The 24050-nt window shown below is 35.5% G+C and overlaps 1 protein-coding gene across 7 annotated transcripts in view; it reads right to left on the bottom strand.

Annotated features, from left to right (window-relative positions):
• Nucleotides 1–24050, bottom strand: part of AP3B1 (adaptor related protein complex 3 subunit beta 1) — a 161685-nt gene that overhangs the window by 37312 nt on the left and 100323 nt on the right. For all 7 annotated transcript variants that reach the window (XM_055698838.1, XM_055698836.1, XM_055698839.1 and 4 more), the window contains exons 21-22: nucleotides 16570–16642; nucleotides 15622–15728 (exon numbers count right to left, since the gene is read on the bottom strand). In XM_055698838.1, coding sequence (XP_055554813.1) covers nucleotides 15622–15728; nucleotides 16570–16642 — 180 coding nt within the window. The remainder of the gene's footprint in view (nucleotides 1–15621; nucleotides 15729–16569; nucleotides 16643–24050) is intronic.

The following is a 24050-nucleotide window of genomic DNA, read 5'->3' as shown; positions in this document are numbered from 1 at the left end:
AGCAAATCCCAACATTAGTGCATACTTAAGTCGTACTAATGGATTGCCAAACTAAGAACAGCATCCCTCTGATAGGGGGCACGGAAACCAAACAAGCAAGCAAGCTCAATCATATTTTCTGCAGTCTAGAAAAGCAACAGGATACCAAGATTCAATTTGGACTAATTTAACTTGACATACAGACACTTTAGGACATCATGTCAAATCCTGGAAAATACATAAAATAACTTTCCACCAGCAGCAGATTTAACTGCTCTACATCTACTAAACACCTTCTAAAAGCTGCATCTGCTAGAAAGTCCTTCAGTTATTTCTAATACATCCTAACTCCCTTCTTTTTGCATTGTCACCAACTTTTAGGCTGTACACTTCCCTAAATGATTAATATGTCAATAATGCTAATTGGAAATTAGCATACCAAGGCTCACATCTTTGAAACAATATTGGTTTCAGACAATTCCAGACCTTAGAAAGTTAGTTCCAAACATTCTTGCTGATTTCAACATTGACAGAATAATAGTTTTGTCTCTGAAAAGTTGCAAGGAAAATAAAAATAAAACCCCAAGTAACTCCTACTGATTTTTAAATCACACAGAGATGAATCTCAAACACTTGTATTATTATTGCCCATAATCTGTCTCTGTTAGGCTGCAAAAATTAATCCTTTTCTCTGCCTTTTTTTACTCTAATATTTGTATGGTCTCAAACAGGTATAAAACCATCTTTATAGTAAAAGTAGTGTGTTTAATATAATCTGTGAATCTAGATATGATCAAAATCTTCCATAGTATTAAATTATCCTTTTCCTAATATTTAATGTCCCTTAGATTTTTTCTATCTATAAAATATAACCAACTAGACAAATTTCCAGTAACTCTGTATCACTAAGAAGTATTGCTCTTAGAGCATAAAAATGACTACATGATATAAAGGAGGCAGAATTAGGCCTTAACCTGGAGTTCATGAACAGCAGAAAACTCTGTTACTCCCATACCAGATTAATCAAGCATTTTTAAAATTGTGTGTGCATTTGGTTTATATTTCATATGTAACTGGGGGCCAGTGAGACAGATTGCATTTCGTATGTAGAATAAAGCTTAAAGCTCTGTATTACAACAACACATGGTTTTGTTTGAGATTTGGCATCTTTGCCTTTTCCTTCGGCTAAGCAAAATTAAACACATGAATAATGCAATGAAAATATTAGTGAAATCTTTTAAAAAGCCACACAAGAAAATTTCAGTAGCAACAAAATAGGAATATTCTCATTATTAAGTCAGGGCTATTACACAAATACAAAGGAAAGGGCTGAAATCAGTGTCATAATTACAAGCCACAAACCTTGGTATAAATGCAGGAGTGTACATTCTTTCCCACAGGGCACTCTGAGATCCCCAGTGGAAGGGCTTAAACAGGTGCTAAGGGAGAATTTTCTTTTAACTGCATTTGCAGAAAATTCCTACACTCAAATGCTTAAACAGTATCCCAATCCAGGTTTCAACTTCTAAAATAATGGTGACCAAAAAAAATAGTGCAATTTGTATCTGTGCATGGGACACCTCAAGACTTACTATTATTCTGTCCTACGCATGCTTCAACAAAGTGAAAAGCAGATGGTCTGGTGGCTGACACATGTGTGTGACTTTCATCAAGCACCATGATATTTTAAACTCTTTTGCAACAGTCATCAGGTGTTTCAAGAAAAAGGCATTCTCCTAACAGATGAACAAGTAATTTACTTCAATTTAGTGATTCAACCCTTCCACCCATCACCTAACTGGAAAATCTGAGGATTACCTGAAGTAGTTTAAGAGTTAGAAAACCAGAATAAAGTGGCAGCCTCACCTTGTGTCCTAATTATGAATTTGAAATAGGCGGATGCTGCTGAGAGGGATTAATATAGGTTCTGGCATTGAGTCTAAATGACTTCAAAGAAGTCCCTCCAAATGGTTTCTGATATATTACTTTGATTTTGGCAAATAGCCAGTACTCTAGAGACCTCTGGAGTGAAAACATACTGAACCCTACTGGCTATCATATAATTTTACAGTTAGGGTTATACTGTAACAACTCTGCATATTGTTTTCTTCCAACCTGAAGCACCTATAGTTCAAACTTTCCCCTAGAAAAGGTCTCCTATGTCAGGATAAGTGTATAACATAAATTGGAACACTTAACTACAAGGTATCACCTACAAGTCAAAGTGAACTCAGCCTGTTATACAATATATTTGAAATTCAGCACAGGTATTTATGAATGTTAAAATGTAAATTACGTCTTTGCTGGCTTAATACAACCACGTTCGAACCTTGGTCACTATATTGTTGAAGAATGCAACATGTTATTTTGGCTTCTATCAGGATGATCTTAATGCACAGCAACTCACCTGCAAGGACAAAAATCCTACATCAGCAACGAACCTGCTGCACATATGCACTTACATAGCACCTCCTCAATGTGGGTGCAGAATCTCTGCATGTAATACAATACATCTCTTATACATGATGTTGATGTGCCAATTTTCCCTAAATTTTATTTTATAGAAGTTTTAGTGTAAAAAAACCTCCATGTTCCTTAGTTTGCAAAAATTACAGTTGACATGAGATCATTACTAAACCCACAGCTTTTCTGTGTTGTTTTCCTTAAGCTTCACTTTTTGGCCTTTAAAAGAACAAAAAAACCCCTACCATCTGTTACAGTTTGTAGCCTATTAAGGGACAAGGGTTTATTTATAACCAGTTACCTTCAGTTTCTTTGTTTAAATTAAAAATTCAAAAGCATAGTTCTTATTTTGGACTTGGATACAAAATTTGCTGCATCAGGTAACTTACTCAGCCTCCGTGATGACACTTCTTTTCACACTCATTAAGGAGAAATACCACGCAATCCCATCCACACACGGCTCTGAGTAATGTGAGCAACAATATGCACAGCCTACCACAAACAAAAACCCTCATGCTATGGATATTTCTAATAAAGGCTCTATGGTACAGAGAACCTGAATGTAAGCATGCTGCTTTACACAGTAGCTGTGGCCATAGTTAAGCCCCTCAGCTGACTACTGAAGGCAATTAGGCAGGTAATATTTTCTCATCTGCTTTTGAAATTACCTGAGTACTAACTAATACGGAGTATTTCTGCTACTGTCATCTAAATACAAAGATTGTTACTCAACTGAGCACAAACGTAGCAGCAGGAAGACTGTGAGTGATCATTTATTAAAACTTACTGCATTTTAAAGCAACTTCTAACATAAATGTATTTGACAATACTTGAAATTTATTATTACCATAGTAAGCATATGTTGTAATGCTGCTGGTGTTGCACTAGTAATAGTAAAAATTTGTACACAAACCTTTTACAGCCATGAATTCCTGAACTGCATTATACAATTAAAAGATCTATTTTATAGCTGTCACGTTATGTATCTTCCTCCAATTCTTCTGGCATCTTCAAATCAAGAACACAGATGCTATGGACCAGAAGATGGAAATGTTCCCTAATCCAAGTGAACAGAAGTTCAAAATGAAAACTTTCAACAACTGCACAGCAGCCAAAACTAATTCAGGAGCATTCTAGAAATGCTTTTTTTAGTCTTGATATAAGGCACTGTTCAACAAGTCATTAGAAGAAAAGCACACAGAAATAAGATGGAAGTCTGCCACTGAAGTAAGCTTTTTAACACTCATCTCTGATGATACTGGATTTAGTCACACCATTGTTCAACAGCGTTTTCAAAGTCATCTGTCTCTCCAGTACACTCCAGACTCCATGGCATAAGACAACTGAAAACATTTCTAAATGATTCTAGTATCAGAAAACAGTGGCACATCACTTACCAACTTTGTAAAAAACAACCTTAACACAGGTTTGGAGGCAGGCAATGGAGGGTATTCCACCTTCCTGCAACTGTTAGCAAGAACTTTTAGATTACATTAAAATTTGTCTGTATTGACATAATTTGAAAGATCCCAAGTCACCCTACTTTAACAGCTGCAATGCTATTGCCTTTCACTTATTTTGTACTGCTAGCCTGCAAGTCACATGGCAATATACAACTGTCCATGGTTGGAATGATATGCCCTAACAGCGGTAACACCTCTCAACAGGTTGAGTTAGCCCCTTACACAGCTGTTACTTTCAGTAAGATATTTATTTTCCAAAAAAAGTTTTAAGTTATTCTTAAAATTTAGGGACAAAATCCCAGTATTATAATTTGAATATCAGGTGTGTCATTCCATGTGATGATGACTTTTCAAGAAAAAGTGACAAGATGGAGTCTTTACATGCATCAACCGAGACCTGGTTACTTACTTTTTCAAATGTGCCAAGCTAAAAAAATCATCACTAACAAAGTTTCAGGAATTAAGACATTATGTTAGTTATAAAGCATTTACTCCTACTTTCATCTGTATTTAACAAGTAGAATTTAATTTCAAGGCTTATAGACCCTCAGGATGGTTAGATATATGTGGAACTGTATATTAGGGCAAATTTTGATCCTGATCAGCAAAGTATCTTCTGGTGACATCTTAGGCTTCCCTTTATATTGCTCTGAAGTTCTGCTTTTTGTGCAATCCAAGCTTCAGTTAAGCACAGACCAATCAAGAAAGAAGGTAAACAAAAGCAACTTATGCTTATCACAACATCCTGGTATGTGAAATCATTAGCTGTATTCACAGGCAGTGATTCATATACTTAGAAAAGCTTTGAGACCTCACCACCACTTTGAGACACACAGCTCACTCCTTAAGCTGTCCCCCCTCTGAGGATGAAGGGGAGCTTCAATAAGGAGTTTTCAGCAGATTCTCTACGCATTCTGAATGAAGAAATGACAAAATTTAAAATTATAAAGGATCCCTATGGTTTTTGAGTGTCATTCCTCACTACAAAAATACAAAACCCCAAAACTATATTCAGTCATACAAAAAACCTCCGTGCGTATTCTGTAGGCCTAGCTGAAGGAAAGAGGCTTCTAAAAAATATATGCTACAATATCATGAATCTTTGAAGGCAGAGAATATGTAGAGTTGTATTTTTATTAGTTTCTAGCCAAGAGCTCCAAATTTTAATTCCTACCCTGATGTATAATCCTCAGAATATCCACCATATTCTCATAGTGCTATGCTGCAGATGACATGCAAAAGTCTTAACATCAGAAAACTGTTTTCTACTTTATCAGTTTTACGTATAATACCGAGCAAACAAATATGAAATACCATAACTTGTTAAACAGCTATCACATGGACTGGTTTAACAAAAAAATAACCCTTGCTGAACCATAAAAAAGCGCAATGTATTAGGTATACAGTTGTAATGATGTTGAACTGACTGTTAAGCATAGTTAATATATGTTACACAAGAAAATGGTATCGACAGCCTTCTAGGTGCTGTATAAATTCACATTCTATTTCTATTATAATTCTGCTTTTGCAGTTAAACTTTGTCATAGGATCATCATTTACTGTTACCCTCTGAAAATAAAGTGAACACTGATTAGCACATTTTCTGGCACATGTCGTGTCTCTGTCACTAAACAATGTCTTAATTTTAAATTCTGGTTCAGAATCACTGCTTTGACAACTACTGTCACTGTTCAAGGTCTGCACGAAGCTTCAAACTGCATATTATCACCCATTGACAAACTCGACATTTTATGAAGGGCCCCTTCTCACACTGACTTATCCTCCTTACCCTGTGTAAATAAGTAACAATTCATTTCATAACCTTGACTCTGAAGTCCAACCCTTCCACCCTCTTTTTTCTTCTTCCTAAACAACTGACAAAGAACAAGGAAGCTGATTGAAGGGGTCCATTATGTATCAACTTAAAGAAAGGTAAAGTGATTGATGAAACTAGCAGTCACCTTCACTGCTAGCTACTGCACCTGTATCCTTTTTGTCAAATGACCTGAAAATCCTGCTGACAGTTTAACATTCACCACAAGGATACACTCTCTAGTCCTGTAGTTTTGAATATTTTTATTTGCTCAGAAATTTATGGGAACATTTTCTGAAGATGGAAGTACCCATTTAAAAATTAGCAATTTGTATTTTTCTTCCCATGCATATTGTGCTTTCTAATAGTGTACTTTGCAAAACTGTTAAATACTTGCCAGTAAGCTGGCAAACCACAACTCCTCTGCAGGTATCACACAGTTAAAATTATTCACGTTATGATCAACATTTCAGTAAAATTTGCCAGCAGTAATAAGATAATCTCAGTTTATTTCCTTATCACACCAGTTTCCAGGTTTCAGACTAAGTTTTGGAGCTTTTCATCAACAATCATTTAAAAACAAAAAAAGCAGGTTTTTTAAAGATATTATTTTCAGTTTTTAAAAAATATCCAGCTACTTTTATACAATTCTGGGTTAGCTGATCAAGTAAAACTTCCTTTTAGGTTGCAAAAAATCAGTAAAAATGCCAACCTCAAACCATTCCTATGGTACTGGAGCTGGTCTACTACTCTCCATATGAAATAAAATCTTCACTGGGAAAGTGACAATTGAAAGGCAGGAAAACCTCAAAAATAATAAAACCCCCCTGCTTTACTCTGTGTGGGACACAGCACCATTTCCTTTGGGCATTTATTACCTGTTAAAAACCAATCTTTTGGTGAGTGGCAGTTCAGGGTTTTTGAGAGCAAGCTGCAATATTTCTTCGGGTCTGCAGAGTCATAATTAAAGCTGAACTGAGTGGAATTGGAGAGGGAAGGTCAGCGAGGTGCTGTATGAGAGATGAGGCTGGGCTGATGGGCACCAAATGAACAAATTATGATGGGCCCCACTCAATGTGATGAGGTCAAATGCTTGTTTCTACCCACTGACAGTTCAATTTCCCTGAAATGTCTCCCGGTTCTCTATGAGCTAATTATGAATGAAAAGTTATCAACTGCCCTCACCAAAAAGAGCTTTCTTGGAGCTTTTAATGTCAAAATATTGTTAGAAACACATGCTAGCCCAGCTTTTTAGCCAAACAATACCCAGGATAATCTAAATACCAGTGTTATACTATATACTTTTTACCTGCAGTAGAGACGTAAAATATTCCTCAACTGCTATTAGGTAAAACACATACCTAAGTCTTATAAAGCAAGCCTGTATTAATATTACCATGTATTATCAAAAGGTACTGTGATTATAGCTTTGTATAGCATAAAGGACATAACTTTCAAATATTTCCATATTAATACTAATTCCCAAGAAAATACTGCTGGATTTTTGAAGTACCAAAGCTCAGCTGTATTCCAGCATCCACGTATTTCATCACAGTTTTCAGAGTTGTCTCTTGATTGCCTTTGTGAAATATTATCTTTTGAAAATCCAGGCACAGAGGGTTGCATATACTTCCAAAGTTTTAGATAAGCAGCACACATAGAAATTTTTAAATAGACTATTATAGAAGGTGGATCTTTGAAGTTAGAAGAGAATAGCAAAGTGAAAGGACTTTAAAAGTTGGAATTGAGAACAGGAGTGTCTGAGAAATTCCAGACTACTTATTTGCATAGAGTGATAATTTTGAAGACTTATTTTGCCACAATTATTTACTACTTTAAAGTTAAGGAATGACAGTAGTCTAATGCTTCAATTTAGAATGCTGCCTGGCTTTCTTTTATTACAAAGCTGTTCCTCTTTAATGAGTTTACTTGTAAGTCAGAAATTTTAAAGGAAACTCCTACGAAGAGGTGATCAGAACTTTACTTTGCAATGTACTAGCCATGTACTTGGCACTGCACAAGATGGGACTATTAATTCTACCAACTTTTAAATGATACCAGTTAATGCAACTGCAGGGTACACATAGTTACAACAGGATGTAAAGTCAAAGTGTATCTGATATATACTGATTTAGAAACTAAAATTACTTCTCAGATGTTAAAGAATATCACATAAAATGAGTGGAGATAATGTAAAGGGAAACAATGTTTTCTAGAAATTCAATATAATTTTAAGGTTGTTTAAAGAAACTGGCTAAATAAGCAACTGCAGAAGAGTAACAAATAAATATTTAATCACAAAGTTGAAGCATTCATCTATGTGGCTAGCATAGATAGCTCTAATATAAAAGCAAGCCTGAAGGTTTTCAGTATAGCACAGTATTAAATTTATCAATATAACAGTTGCTGTCATTGTAGTTGGCATACTCTCTTATTAGACACACTGTTGATCAAGTGTTATTACAACAACAAAAAAACCCGCCTGTGCTGTACAGAGTTTTCCTGTTTAAGTACCACAATTAAGAACAGAGAAATGCAATTCATTCATTACAGAACCTTTTGAGGAAGTTGATTTTTTCTAATTCTTATTGTAATTGCATTGTTCTAATCCTGTATTATAAAGGCAGCTGCTTGCCTATCATTGGTACTTTCCTCGTTAATCCTGACTCAGTGAATTAACCTTTAATTACAGCCGTTAAAATTGAAATGAGCCTCTTGTCTGGCTGGGGCTGCCCCCTTCCAGTGCATGAGACTGATGAAAATTTTTAGGGTCAATGAATATGTCCCATGTCATGTCTGATAGATGCTAAAGATGTGAGGAGGTAAATGTTACCTTAGAAAGATGTGGCTGAAATTTTTAAGAGCTAGGTTTTATTGACAAAATAAAACAAAAATACAGCTTGGGTTAAGGTTACCTCTCTTCTGAGTTACACAGCATAACACAAGTACAGACACACTCCGTTTTACATACATTACCACACTAAATATTTAAGGAATAACTTATGGAATCATCATCATGCATTACACATGCTTGTTTTTAAACACCTAGCACCAACTCTGTTTACAGCAGTCATATTTTAAGGAGCACAACATATGTATTTTTCATGTTGGAGAGAAAAAGCATTACTTTAAATTCTCTCACAGATCTAATCAGTTAATTCTAAAAAGGTTAGATTAGGTTTAGGGGCAAAAAAAAAAATAATTCAAGAGTCTCCTCACAGTAACGTATCTACAGTAGGTTTTCGGGGTTTTTTGCCACAAGACATCCTCCCCAGTTTAAGTTGTTTTATAAATAGGATTTAAATTGCACTTTACTTTGCAATTTTAGTACTTCTATGTTTAAATACAATATTTGAATATTGTTTAATCTTTTTCACTCCCAGATAACAAAACAGCAAAATAGCATTGAATAAAGAGCATTACTGTTAATCAAAGACCTGGTTCCTCGGAATACAATTTAATTAACATACAAGTTGCTAACTAATTACACATTATATTTATATAATTATACATTGTAAATAATTTATAACACAAATATATTTCATATAATGTATAGATTATATATAAAAGAGCAAATAAAAGACCCAGTCTGGAGAATATCTAGTACTAAAACACAGAGTAATCAATTAAATCAATGAGATTATACATATTAATAATATACCTCTCAGACTGGGTATACTATTATCTGGGCCAATATCTTGTACCAGAAACTTGTTTCTGACTCAGAAGATTATGTTTGAACTTCCAAATTAAATTCTCCAATTTATTTAAAATAAAAAAAGTTGAAGGTACCTAATTCTGAAGTGTAGAGCTTGTTAAATATTTATGCATTTAATAAAAGGCAGGTCTTTTTAAGGCTTCAACAATAATAAACACCACAAATATTGATAAATTCATTTATAATTAAAGTGAAATGACACTTCAAAAAATAGTGTCAATAGCAGTTTTTTCCCCAAGCTATCATTTTTAAAAGTATGTGGATGCAGTTTCTTGAAAGGACATTACAACTTCCAAATACTTGCTGTAACACAGATATTCTATGTTACCAATTTAAGAACAGCTTCTTATACAGTACATTTATATAACCACACAAAAATTAAATTAAGTATGCAGGAGGTCTTTGTTTCATTCCTTCTTCTATCTTCTGTCTTGTCAATGGTTAATATCTGCTGATGAGCAGCTACATTCATTTGTAGATCACCCAGTGCTTTCCCAAGGTGAGTAAGCATCATTATCCTCATTTTTCAGATGGAAAACTAAAAGATTAAGTTACTCCCTCCAGATCACACAGCAAGTAGTAAGCCAAAAATAGAACTCATTTTCCATATGTAACACCCAGTTCTGTATCCACTGGACCTCACCGCCTTCCCACAAGCCTCAGTCACACCTAATCAGCTGCATAGCTGAATTTTGGGCAGCACCAAGTGAAAGTTGCTTTTTAACTCTTTAAATTTAAGGCTGTGTCTTTTCACTTGATTCATAGGTACAAACCTCCCCAGGCACCCTACTAACATGACATTTGTAAAAAGTGGTTTCAGTTAAGCCTTATGCCAGTTACAAATTTTGTATGGTACAGAGTAGGGGAAAACAACGTAGATACTTCAAACTGTTCCGCATGGAAAAAGTGCCACCTTAAGAAATGAATCTGGAGAAAAACAATATGCAGAACTCCAAAAACATCTCTGCTCCATGTGCAAGTGTGGTCAACAATGCAAGTAATTTATAAGCATGCATAGGTATAGTATATATGTAGACTACCTTGCAGTGCACTTCCCCCTTCACACTGCCCCAACAAACCTTCCCAATTTCAATCTTTATATAACAAAGTGGGCTTCAGAAGTATAATGAAAACATTTAATGCAAAGGAAAACGCTCTACTGTGATGAGGCACCAAAAAGATAAGACATTTCTTACAGGAAGCTGAAAAACATGAGGGCAAATGGTAAGCTAGAAAAAAAATAATAGAATGATACCAAGGATATACCATGTTATAAATAACAAGCCTGTGTTATCCGAACACAAAATCACAGATCTGACAGATGTGGCTAACACTGAAAACTAATTTAAAAGAAACATCTTTTGCCTGAATAAAAAATTTTAGAAGTGTCCTAAGAGGGACTATTTATATATTTATATGTATTTACTGAAATATTAAAAGAGTTATTTAAAAAACAATGGTAGTTGATCAAAATTTCTCTGAGAATACAGGGCAAAAGAGTACCGAAAATCTAGCTGAACCATCACACACTGTCTACTGCTATCACAAGTGATTGCACTACATGTCTTTCATGACATTAACAAGTTAATATTTCTTCTGATACTGCCATTCCTGAGCTAAGAACTCAGACTGGAGCTTATATGAATGATAAATGTATCTAGTTATAGAGTAATTACTGCTAAGAAAGCTCTGAAAAAATAGAGCTCATGAAGTTGAGTGCACACCAATAACTATTTGGAAGAACTACTAATCATTCCTCTACTGTAGGATTTTGCAAATTCTTAAGCACCTCATGCTAACCTTTCCTGCAAACTGCAGACCACACTAGAGCCATGATATAATCCATTATTGAAATCCTTGCATTCCCGGTACTTCTAAGAAGAGGTCCTTCACACAGGAGAAGAATATACTTCAGAGTCACTCTTAACACTTGCTACAGTGGAATCAGAAACAACCTAAAGGGACAAAGCAACCTAAATGGTAAGAAAGTTTTCCCTTGTACAGACTACCTCCACAACTTTAAAATTAAAATACCATTTAAGGTTTTCTCCTATTCTGAAAATATCTCCAGTTGAATATTGAGGGAATTAATGTTTACTACTCCTCAAGTATTCTGTAAGTGTGCTTAATTTGAAATTAAATGTATTTATCACCTAGTTTGACAGGTCTGCAACTCGACCTTGACTTTTGTCAAAAGCTATTATTTCTGCTCTATGCATCACCACTCTAAAGAAGTTCTCAAAGTAGATCTCAGTCAGGAGTTCTGTAGAAGACATGCGACAGAAAATACAATGATTTATTCCTCCTTTCCTAAACAGTTTCTGGGGAACTCCGAGTAGTAGGGAACAATAAAAACACATAATTGGTAATAAATACTACGAAGATACTGAACATGCCAAATAAAACCTAAGTAAAGCAGTACCACTTCTACAATTATACCATAATCCCATATAAACAATAATTAATGGAAACAATGAATATGAATTGTTGCATCAAATATTTTTGTAAGTACCTCCTCACTACAATGCAAGTCTTTCCCTCATTTGCTACATGCTTTTATCATGAAGTTCTCTTACACTCTTGACTTTTCCCCTGAATTATCCTTTATTTGGGGTAGGGGAAACAATTTTCTCCCCTCAAATCCTACCCAACCCAGCCCACACTTCCACACTTTTTGCCCTATCCAACTGCTGCTACCATCAGAGCTCGCATTCAGCTGTCAATTCTCCCTTGCAATAACATTGCTCTAAATCAACAAATTTCATGCTACCAAAGCAGTATTTTCTCTCACTGATTTTGTGTTTAAAAGTATGTGTAATTTTTACCAGTTAACTACTACATGCAGCATACTCAGGGCTCTACACACGTAGAAGAGTAGTTGCTTGTACATTTTTACCATCTAAAATTCTAATGAGAAAAGAACAGGTGGTTCAGCTTTTTTTCTTGTGTGATTGTAGGAACAGATTACTCCCCTCTTTGGCTTCTCCCAGATACCACAGCTCTCCTCTTCCTCCTCTCACCATTCCTGCTCAAAATAGTATTTCTTGCAGCAGATTATAACCCTCCCTTGTCCTTACGTCATACGTGAGTTTTGCTTTCCATTCCCTCTTCTCTCACTTCATAACCTCCCTTTACGGGACAACACCCATTTCTAGTGTTTTCAAATAACCACTTTACACTGACAGCTTGCAGCTTCCTCTCACCTATTTTTCATTGGCACCACAACTTCAAATATCTTTCAAGCCTACAAAAGTATCCATCTAAAACTCAATTGACTCCACATGCAGTTTCCCCAACCACTTAAATCTACTTCTCTTGTGTACACACCCTGAAAAGCCTCATAGTAGCTGCTGGTGACCTCAGTTACCTTGGTTTGTTTGAGCCACCTATGGATGGACTACATGTACTAGGGCAGAAGCACGCACAACGATTTACAATATATTGCATCCAGTTTGAAGAAAGTTACCCATAAATTTCCAGAGAAGTTTGGGTTTCCTGCAACAAACTATATAATATGTGTGTGTGCATTTATACAAGGGGGAAATATGCTATATGTAAACATGAATCATAAAAACAAATGAGCTGCAGAACAAAGCATCAGGTTGTGCACTGCAGTTTCTACTCAAGGATATCTTGGGTTTGTGTGTTTAAAGAGACCCACACCATTACTGTAAAACTATTCTTGTATTTATGCTTTCTATAATGTTCATCAGCTATGAATTTGGAGTTACAAGTTTTCTAAAAGCTCTATCCAATTACAGTGCTGAATGATTTGAATAATAAGACTGCCTGACATATTCCAAGATAAGTGGCTGCTACATTTCTTTGATATTAGGGTCATATACTGTACTTATCTATTTTTACTCCATGCTCTCCATTGCCTAGTAATAAATTAATTTCTCACTGTGAGTTTGGCATGTGCCCTACAGTTAAATTCATTTTCTCTCCCACTGAAAGAAGAAAGAAGTTTGACAACTATCTTCCTTATTTTTAGAATTAGTAATCACAGATTAAAATCAAAATACTATTTTAAGAGGGACATTGCCATGTGAAGTCTTAAAAGCTGGGTTTTTACTTTCATTTCCAGAAAATTACCTGAAGGTGCTCAACAACATGTGACAACACTTGTTTAACTACTTGCATGCAAGACTTTTTACAATATATGGATATCATTTGGAAGAACAATTTTTAACCTTAGCATTTCATTTTTGTTGGTTCCTGGTGCACAAAACTCAGCAAAGGACCTCATGTACATCAGCAATAATTATCAACAGCAATGAGAGTTGAGCATAGATCTGAAAATAAAATACAGCCCATAACATGTAATCATTATCCAGGCAGCAACAATTAGTTCTTATGTGATGTGGGTTGTTTCCAAAGCAGAGAGTACAAGGAAACATTCCAGCTTCTTTGCTGGTCACATGTTTTACCAGGAACTCAGTGGTACCAAGAAAGAGGCATTTTGCAGGCTCAACCCTTTCACGCAGAAATTCTTTTGCTGTTTAACCTACACTTTCTAGCTCTTTCTACCTAATACTTCTATTTCATTGTAGCTACTTTCTGAAGAACGGGGAGAAGCAATTTAGAAAATGAACAGTGGCAATCATGAGGAAAGCAAGCATAAATGTAGGAGTGGAATATGTATTTATGTACTGTAGATTATGAAAGGACTAAAGACAGTGGCAAACAGAAGCAATGTTCTCAAGTATCCAACATTACTGACTGCTATCTTTAATTTACCCTCAAAGATTATAAATCTGAAGTAAACCAAAGACACCAGTCATTCTTAAGCTAATCCAGAGCCAGAAAAACAGATGATTGCCTGTGTTTTGAGCTGTTAAAGCCATAAAGGATGGTAAAGAAGCAATCATGGGATTAAAATCACAGGAGTAACATCACAGTTGTACTGAAACTCAGGCTCGCCGCCTAATGCTGCATATTGCACTGCAAAAATAACATGGAAGAGAATTTCTGGCATTTTCAGACTGTGTGACACATGAGTGACTATGCACCAGGTAAGGTGACTGCATGTCCACAGATTGTTACTGCTCTGCTTGAAATTTAAATGGTATCACAATTTTCTTTGATAAGGCTAACATTCAATATTATTATCTGAAAGTCTACCTTTTCAACACCAAATTTTAAATCCTGTAAACATGAAACTGAATCATCAGCTAGGATCTTTTGTTTCTTGAGTCAAATCATTCATGCAGCTCCTTTATGTATTAAGTATTTGATTTTGCAAATGCATCACTTCCAAATCCAGCAGGAAGTACTTTACTAGCAATTATCAAAGTTGCAGTGTAGGTTCTATATGCCACCCTCATGCGAAACAAGTCTAGCTTAAAAAATGCCTGTGCCTCTAATATTTTTTCTGGCCACTCCCATCCACCTTCCTAAGGGTAAGTACCCTATGTTCTCCTGTTGCAAGTCCTCATTAAATTGCACATTTAAACCGGACAAACAAAATAACTAAAAACCCCCAACTGCTAAAGAAGAACACAACAAACTACTATCCTTTCCCCCAACAAAGGAATGACCTCTACCTCCATGACTTTGCTAACCTTAATTATACTTATAGTTTTGAGATTCCCTAATGGAAAGTGCTACAAAGCAGAAAGCACTAACAGAATGAATCATGACACATACTGATACACCACTGATTGTAAATCTATACCCTTTTTATTTGCACCCAAGGGCTATGCTTCGTATACTCATGAAAAATGACTTCCAAGTAGCAGAATGTCATAATTGGAGGCATATATGGTAAACAAACAGGCTGAGAAATAACAGGTATGTGATTTTCCTGTGGTTTATTTTTGATAGTGTAGCAACTAGATGACTTGCAGTATTTGTATAGTTTGGATACTTAATTTGTGAATTTAAGTTTCCCTGAGGCAGACAAAAAGACAGATTGAAAGAGAAGGTTAAAAATCCTTGAAAGCATCCTTCTTAGACATGTAATATTCACACTTTTCTCCATGTTTCAGAATGTAATTATTACAGATTCAAAAAAGCTGCCAGAATTGCATGTAAACCAGAATTTCATACAAGACTTCAATAGGTGAAAGAACTTTTTAAAAAATCACTTCAATGATTACCTCAAAAACATGTGAAATGCTTAATTATAAGACACACATCCACCCCCATATACCCATCCACACCACTTCTTAAAGGCTACTTACATCAATGACCGATGAACTTGACAGACTTAATCCCTCTAGGTCTGCTGTTAAGCTTGGGGACAACAGAGCTGCTGCAGGAACTGCCATAGGAGTTGTCACAGGACAGACTAGAATTAAAAAAGGCAATTGATACTTAACTTTAAAAACATTTAAAACACTGGGAAGGACAACGAGCTGTTTTTATTATGTGTAAAAAGGTTTTTACATCTTGATCTAATTATCATTGTATATGTGTTTCTTAATAGCAGAAGATTATTTTTCAGACATATAGCCCCAATACTCAAAATAAACAATGAAAATGTAAGTAAAACTGGTGTATATAAAAACACAACTACTTTGTCCTCCTTTCCCATTTTTTTCTCTATTTTATCTTTCAGTGTGATCCATATTATGCAGCGCATTTTCATTTACAAGTTATGGGTGAAGTACATATTAATATGATTCTAATGTGTTGCACCTATAGAAGTAAACTTGAAGAACAGCGCTACAGAGCATAGCCAAACAGCAGTGCCAGCTTTGCCCTACCCTTCCAAGGGTTACATTTCACTGTTTTTCAGAACTGTGAGTTTTCGTATCTTATTACAGTACCATAACTGGTTCACAAGTTGCAGAGTACAACATCCACCAGCACCTAAGAAAAAATGCCCCCTTTAACAGAAACCAAGTCCAGATATACAAAAATTCTTAAAATAAATGTTTTACCTATCAATACATTTTAAATTTTGAAACAATTTCTCAGTTCTAAATCAAACAAAATCACATGTTGTAATAACTGTGTTTAAAAATAAGTTGATCATCTAAGCAATTTTATTTTGTCAGGAAGCTGGTAAGATAAATGAACAGAATCTATGTTTCAGACATTTAAAATACATTGAATTAACTGAACTGAATTTATGCCATGGGAAAAATAAGGCATAAAATAAGGCAAAAAAATATCAAGGTACTTACAATCATCTAAATCTAAGAGAAACACATCTTGTTTATTTGGAGCTTTTCTATCTTGCACTGTTGTTTCTTCTTTCTGTCAAAATACAGGAATATTTTATTTTTTACCATATCAGCAAAAGAAAAATCTTTAACACTTTTATAAAGGAAAATGTATTTTCTCTGGTGTAAAAGAAAATTTAATCCATGTTCAGGGCTGGTGTTCAGAAAATTCACCTAGTGAGAAAGATTTCTTTGTACAGGTAAGCTGAACCTAAACTCCACATTTCAGTTACATTTACTCCTCTGAAGCCCACGTTCCTGTTTAATATTAATTATAGTTGCTAGTCAAAGAAACACTTTGGTGACAGATCAGTCACTTCTGTTGACACCATTAAAAACAGAGACAGAAAAATATTTTTTTGAAGACAAAAGACTTGGGTACTAACATAAAAAACAGGACAAAAATAATGCAGTAAGAAAGCAGTGTTATTTGCACTTATCTAGGAGTATGGAATCCCGTCCCATAATCTACTAGGATTTTACTTAATTGCTAGACAAATAATAACAAGTTGATCTTTGTCACAAAAGAAGTTTTGGTTTTAAGCATCAAAATGAGTACTAATAATAAGGATTGGCAGTACTTAAGAAAAGAGTATAGCAGTAATAATCTCAGTGACTTGGCAAACAGAATTTTTCAACAAAAGTTTTTTCAATATGGCTAAATAAAAAGTTCTAAAGCAGGGGTCCTCAAACTTTTTAACCAGGGGGCCGGCGCATGGATGCAGTAGCAGGCAGTCATCTGCGTCTGCTTGGTGTCCCCCCCCAAACCCTGGCAGGGGGTGGGTGGGGCAGGGGGGTTCTGTAAATACCGGGGGCTGGATTGAGGACCCCTGTTCTAAACAAATCTAATGAGAGTGAGTGTTGGTCATACCTACAGAACACGTCTATACAGTGATGATTCAGAACAGAATTTAGCGCAATATGGACTCCCAATAGGGTGTTAATAGTTAAAAGGATTGATCTTTTGGGTATAGCCAGAACGTGGACATGTTAACCATTGGATGCTTATCAGACAGCTTGCCATTATGCTATTCTTACCCATTCCTAAGCATCCTTCATCTGGATTGGCTGAAGAACCTCTTCTGGCTTTGCTCTCCCTAGCTTACTCACCAGGCAGGTGGCTTTGTCATTCTTTCAGAGAATTTGTCAACTACCTTTAGTCTTTAAGACATTGCTCACTACCCAAGCTATTGCAAGTCATTTAAATGTAGTCTTTCCAGGAGTCACACTTCTGTGAACCTTCTAGTTTACCAGTGTCCTCTTCAACAAGAGCACGTGACAGCCAAATGCATATACATACATAATTCTTTTGCCTTTTCCGATAAATGCACAGGTCTACATAAACCAGCAGAACACCATATGCCCACCCAGGCCTCCATTTCTTAAGCATTTCTTGCAAGCTACCAGAGCCTATTCAGGGTCTCAGGATACACATTCCTACAGGAGCTTGGAGTCCTCTCAGACACTCAGAAGCTAGAATCACTTTCTTTGACTATTACCATACAGTAAAATGACTCCTTTTTTCAAAAGGTGCATTCCCTTTCCTCTAGTCTCTCAGTCTCATACAGTCACTGCAAACTAACAATAATGCTGAGTCTATTTTTTCCAATTTTGGGAGAAATTTCAGGGTTCCCTCTAAAGAATGTGGAAGAAACTAGCTCACGTTCTTGCTATTTGAAGCTGCTGATATTCGTGCCTATCAGGTTGACCTGAGCCAAAATGACACAGTCATTGTTTTCTTCCAACAAACCAGTGGCTCAAACAGGCAATAGTCACTTACGTGACCATTACAGAGGTGCTTCAGATATTCTGGGAGAAGAATCTTGTGGACAGAGAAGCCACTAATTTTAAAATTGTTCTAAAGTCAGCACACTTCAATGGTTCTTATCACTACGGTATTTTAATGTTCTACTATTGCTGACTTATCTGAAATATTACAAAACACCTTTAAAATGATGCTAATGTTACTTGACTCCTTATATGCCTTCTCCAGAATTAGTGAGGGATGCTGCTGCAGAACCTGCTCTCTTGAGTTCCATTCTATCACGTGGTCACAACTATCAGATTTCATTTTTCTCTTCCAGTGTGATTACTGGCAAATCATTACACTTCTTTTGGCTATTTTTAGTTTTAAATCTGTGAAATAAGGATAAATAATATACTTCATAAGCTACAGGTTCTACTTGAATTCCTCAGTCTATGAAATGCCAGAGAAACAATTTTTAATGACAATTCTTTTAATAAATTCTACTTTTTTTATAGCACCATTTGTTGAGTATTTAGCCCAGAATCGGGAGTTTTGCTGTTACCTGCAGCACTTTTGCTATAAACTATTTACCACAACTTTTTTGCTAAACTACGAACTCTTCAGACACTGGAACATAGTAAAAGGGAACAGAGTTAAATAACATGTAAGTATATATTTTTGAAAAAACTCTCAGTTTCCAAACTCCTTCACTCACTACCCAGACTTCTCCATAAGATACAGAACTTCAACTATGATTAAGGATCAAGTTTATTTTTAGCTAGAGTTCTATGTTTGCTAATCATTCCAGTAGAGATGGGATTTCTTCATTCCCTTTTATTATGCAGCCAACTGAAGTCTATAAAAAGTGGCTCACCCACGTGAGAGGCTATAGCACAAGGATGAGAATTTTGAACGTGCTTCACTTCTGCCAATGCACTTCGTGCCACTTCACAATTGCTAGGTCAAGATGTTAAAAAAAATTTTTTTTAGTCAGAGCCAAGAAATCCTCTTGCTGTTAACCTGTTTACTGAAGACAATTAAGAAAGGACATTCTGTGTCACAAACAACACCAATAGTATGCTTGTTTGGGTTTTTTTTCTGTTATTTATTTTGCTGTTCCAAAGTACTTCCTAAGTACATATCACAAAGCTTGGTATGTAATTTTATAAGATAAAATGCATTTCTACACTGGTATTTTGAATCTACTATGTAACTCATTTTTAAAAATGGGGAAAAAAGTATTTCAGAAGAATTTATTTTTTATACTTTGAAATAAAATAAAATGGTCCTAAGCTAAGACATGTGCAGAATCATTACATCAATGTAACGCACAGTAAGAAAAACTCCCACTGCACAGTGTATCAGAATGCTGCACTTAAGTACATCAGTTTATTGTAAAAAAACTAAAGAAAACAAAAAATGTAACCCCCTCTCTCCCCCTCCCCCAAAAACCCCAACAAAACCCCCAAAACAAAAAACCAACCAACAACCTGCCCTCAAAACAACTCTACCATCTGGGAAATGTAAAATCAGAAGCTAACTAAATCAAGATAAAGCTAATGTTGAAGTATGATCACGTCTTATTTTCTACTTCAGTCAAGTGTGTCAAGCTTAATTAAATACTCAGCTACTTATATATGCGTAAATGCATGCTGAATATACACACTTAAACACAAATATTTTCATATGCATATTTCTATATATGCAAATATATATATTGTGTGCAATTTGTACAAAACACCAAAGAAATTTATTTACATGGGTCTTGCCTATTAGAAACATTATTTTTTAATTTGGTTTTTCCAAGAAAAGAAAATTGATTGGCTTTCTAAGAATAATAAATAGCCAATGACTGCAACAAACACTACCAATAGATATTTCTATTGAATGGAAAAAGCTTTGCATTCCAAATCAAGAGAATAAAAAGTCTCTGACGTGTCTGGCATTTCTCTGTAACATAATATTTCATCTTTTTTCTTAAAACTAAATCTACAATATAACCCAAACAGTTTCCTACCAAGACAGCCCACTATGAGAAAAGCAGAATACTAAACAAAGAAGTTAAGCTATATTCCATCAAACATTTCTCCATTTGCAATTCATCTTGGTAATAGAGATAGAACCTGGTAAATGCATATAGGACTTGAAGCAGGAGATTTCTCTTGCTCAATGCATAATTCATGTGCTCCGCCTGCAAAGTGTGTAAAATGAGAATTTCACACCGCAGCATGAGCCACGGAACTGCAGAGAAAAGGCAGATGAAATCATATTTTGCTGTGCGAATTTTATTTCTTATCCTCCCAATATTTACACAAAATCATCACTGACAATCGAAACGCATTGACAGATCACCCACTGTTTCCATTGTGTTAGCACTTGAAAAGAGATCAGGCAGAAAGATAGACAATTTGTTTTTGTATATTTTTTAAATAGTGGATCAGGTTTTTAACAGCTGAGTGACTGTATTATACTTGTATAAGGAGGTCAACAGTAGCTGATTTTAAAATCTCACTGTAGAGACACCTACTTATACATGCATCATCCTCAAATCTGCATTTCAGCACTACAGTATTTATGCTTACAGTATAATATGTATCTGAACACCTCAAACTATCCATATTTCAAAATGATATAAAACACTGCAGTACAAGACAGTGACTTTTCTATTCATTGCAGCTCAATTACAGTGAACATAACAGATTTTTCTACATGATTCTTCAAGAGAAAGGATATGAAAGCAATAACAACATATACAGGAAAAGTATTCCGATGCTTCTGTAACCTGTTTAATGCTAGTAAATGCATGGATATATGCACAAATTAAGCTCCCGTCTGAGTGTAATCAAACCTTTTTCATTATGAAAATACTGCTGAAAATGGCAATGGTACCCAACAATCATACATTCAGTAAACACCACCCAAAACATCAGCTATGTAACATAGTTCACAATATGTGGTAAACTGAGAAACTACAAAAATAGAGCCTACTAACTACTCCTCTTATCAACTGGTGTTTCAGAAAACCTTTGCAGTTTGATTTAAAAGTAAAGGAAATCCTAATGAATCATCTCCCCATATAAGCTAACCAAATTAAGAATACTCTGTATCAGAGTAATATAAGCAATGGCTTTTCTAATAAAATCTATCAGAATAAAAACATGCATTTCTGAGAGCCTGGCTGAAACTATCTGCTTCCTGGGTGGCTTGAAAAGAAGTCCGGTGGGAAGTAGAAAAAATTCAAGATTTTCCTGGAAATAAAATAAACATGGGAGGTTCTTGTAAAATGCATCTCGAAACAAGGGCTTTACACAAGACTTCACCTACAATGTTCTTTAAAGTTTGTTCACAATTGCTTTTCTTGCCAGCTTGAAAGGGCTTATCTAAGCTATCATCAATTAGCCAGCTCAATCAATCAGTTAGCTCCACTTGTCATCACAGGGCTCAAAACATTTCTCTCTTCAAAAAAAAATATAATCTATTAAGCTAGTTAGCACTGTAGTCATCTTTGACACAAAACACTGGTGGTCAAGTCACCTTTGACACAAAGTACCTGTGATTTCCCCACTGACCCCTTCATCCAATTCTACTTTAGCATACAATCAAGTATCAGAAACACCTCAAGTATAAATGCAGGCATCCAGCACAGTTTGAATGGAACCTAACTTCATGGTCCTACAGATTAATACAGTATACTGTAACAGCCCTCCGTGTTCAGGAGCGTTAAATTAACTTCCCCCTGCCCCCTTCACACATGACCATTGCTGTTTACATTCCATCAGCCATAGCTTGTTGCCCTTACATTAAATGTGCTAATTTCTTAGTGGAAAAGAACTTAAGTAACAGACATTTAGCTTTTGCCTACTGAGCTCTATGCTGTCTTTTCAATCATCTCCTGCTGCCATGCATATAAACCCACTGCTATTGGCTTTAATATTTTTTGTGATGTTTAAAAGCTTTCCAGTTTTTCAGGTCTACCCTGTGACTCTGATCAAGTCTTCTATCAACTGGTTATAAATACTTTTTGTTGCTAACCCATTTCTTTGCAGGTGCTTCTTAGTCAAGACCTCAGGACTACTGCAATGCTCTTTCTCTTCTCTTAAAATCCAAAGGCTTGACAAGTTTCCATTGACTTCAACAAACCAATCCCAAGCTTCCTGGACACTCCGGTTCTCATATTATTCAGGACATTTGACCTCACGCATTCTCAACTGCTGTTTTAAAATAGAAAAAGCTGCTTTATGCTAGTAGTCCTCACATATCCTGTGAAAGAACCAGAACAGCAGGTAACTGTAGTGAAAGAAATAATGAACAATGGCACTGACATCCTGAGAAAAATGGATGAATGCAGCAAAGAGAAAACACCACTAAATGCAGCAGAGAGAAAACAGTATTGTTTGAATATGGTTTTGCAGTGGCTGCTCAGAACTAAGCAGGCCAGAGTACTTATTACCTTCTGGTGAAAAAAATACTGTGCTCATATGAGAAGCTGCAAACTGTTAGAATTAATTCATGTCCCATCTAGTGTCAAAGGAGTTTATTATGAGAAGATTTAGGTTACATTTGTTGTGCTACCACTTTTTGGAAAGATCCAGTGTGGCTTCTCTACCAGAAAAAACTGACATAGATGCGTTACTCAGTGTGGCATTTGGGCAGAAACACACTTTCATTTCTCAGATGCTACAGTCTCACTTCATCTTTTGTTCTACTTCACAGAAGAAGCGAATAGATGAAAAGCTAAGGTTACAACTCAGAATTCCTAGGTGGAACCTATAGAGTTACAAAACAAAGACCATGTACAACATAAGTTCAAGATTCAGAGAAATAGCTTTACCTCCTCAATTAAAGGAAATGCACACCAAAACATTACAACCTTCCTTTTGAACTATTCCAACTACACCTGTCCACCAGCTTCCACAATTGCATCAAACGCAATCTACAAAGAAGTCCTGACCAAAATATCTTGCCTTGATTTAAAATTCATTGGAGCATCACTTCATTTTCAAAACCACACATCAGTATTAAAATGGAAACTTCTGAGTTACAATCCTACCCTTTCAATTTTTTGTCATAAAATATATATAAAGAAATGCACAGAAAGTATGCGATAACAAAAAAAGTTTCAAAATTTCAGAAATTCTTTTACTCTTCTACCATAATGGATTTAGCATAAAGTTCCTCATTCATTTATTTTTTTAATAGAAGGTAAGTAGAGAAACAGAAACCAATTCATGTTAGTACCTTTAGCTCTATAATGCCAGCTTGAGTATAATGAACTTCGAATTTCTTTTTCTTTACTAAGGTAGCAATTAAAACCTGACACATGAATGCCTCTGTTGAACATTTCTGCATGTTTACACATTTCCAAATCCAAAGATGTATTTGAAAGTTTGCTACTTTGTAAATGTTGTAAGCAAGCAAATACAATTTGAAGGGAACCCTTTACAAGCTTTATCCCTATCAAACATAGACAGCAGAAGTTCATTACTCATTATGAATATTAATTCTACTAATCTATGTATACACCTCAAGTACACATGCATTAGCTGCACTGTTCTCAATTTTAAAAGGAGATTTTGAAACAAAGCTAGGGGGTCTACTTCGAACTCTTAAGAAACAACGTATTAACATTTGTTTCTTGGTTTTGCTTCCTGTCAAACCCAGGTCCTATAGTAGTTAAGCTTTAAGATCCCATTTT

This window comes from Falco cherrug, chromosome Z (genome assembly GCF_023634085.1).
Source record: "Falco cherrug isolate bFalChe1 chromosome Z, bFalChe1.pri, whole genome shotgun sequence".
In the NCBI taxonomy this organism is placed as follows: Eukaryota; Metazoa; Chordata; class Aves; order Falconiformes; family Falconidae; genus Falco; species Falco cherrug.
This window is presented reverse-complemented; position numbering and strand designations above follow the sequence as displayed.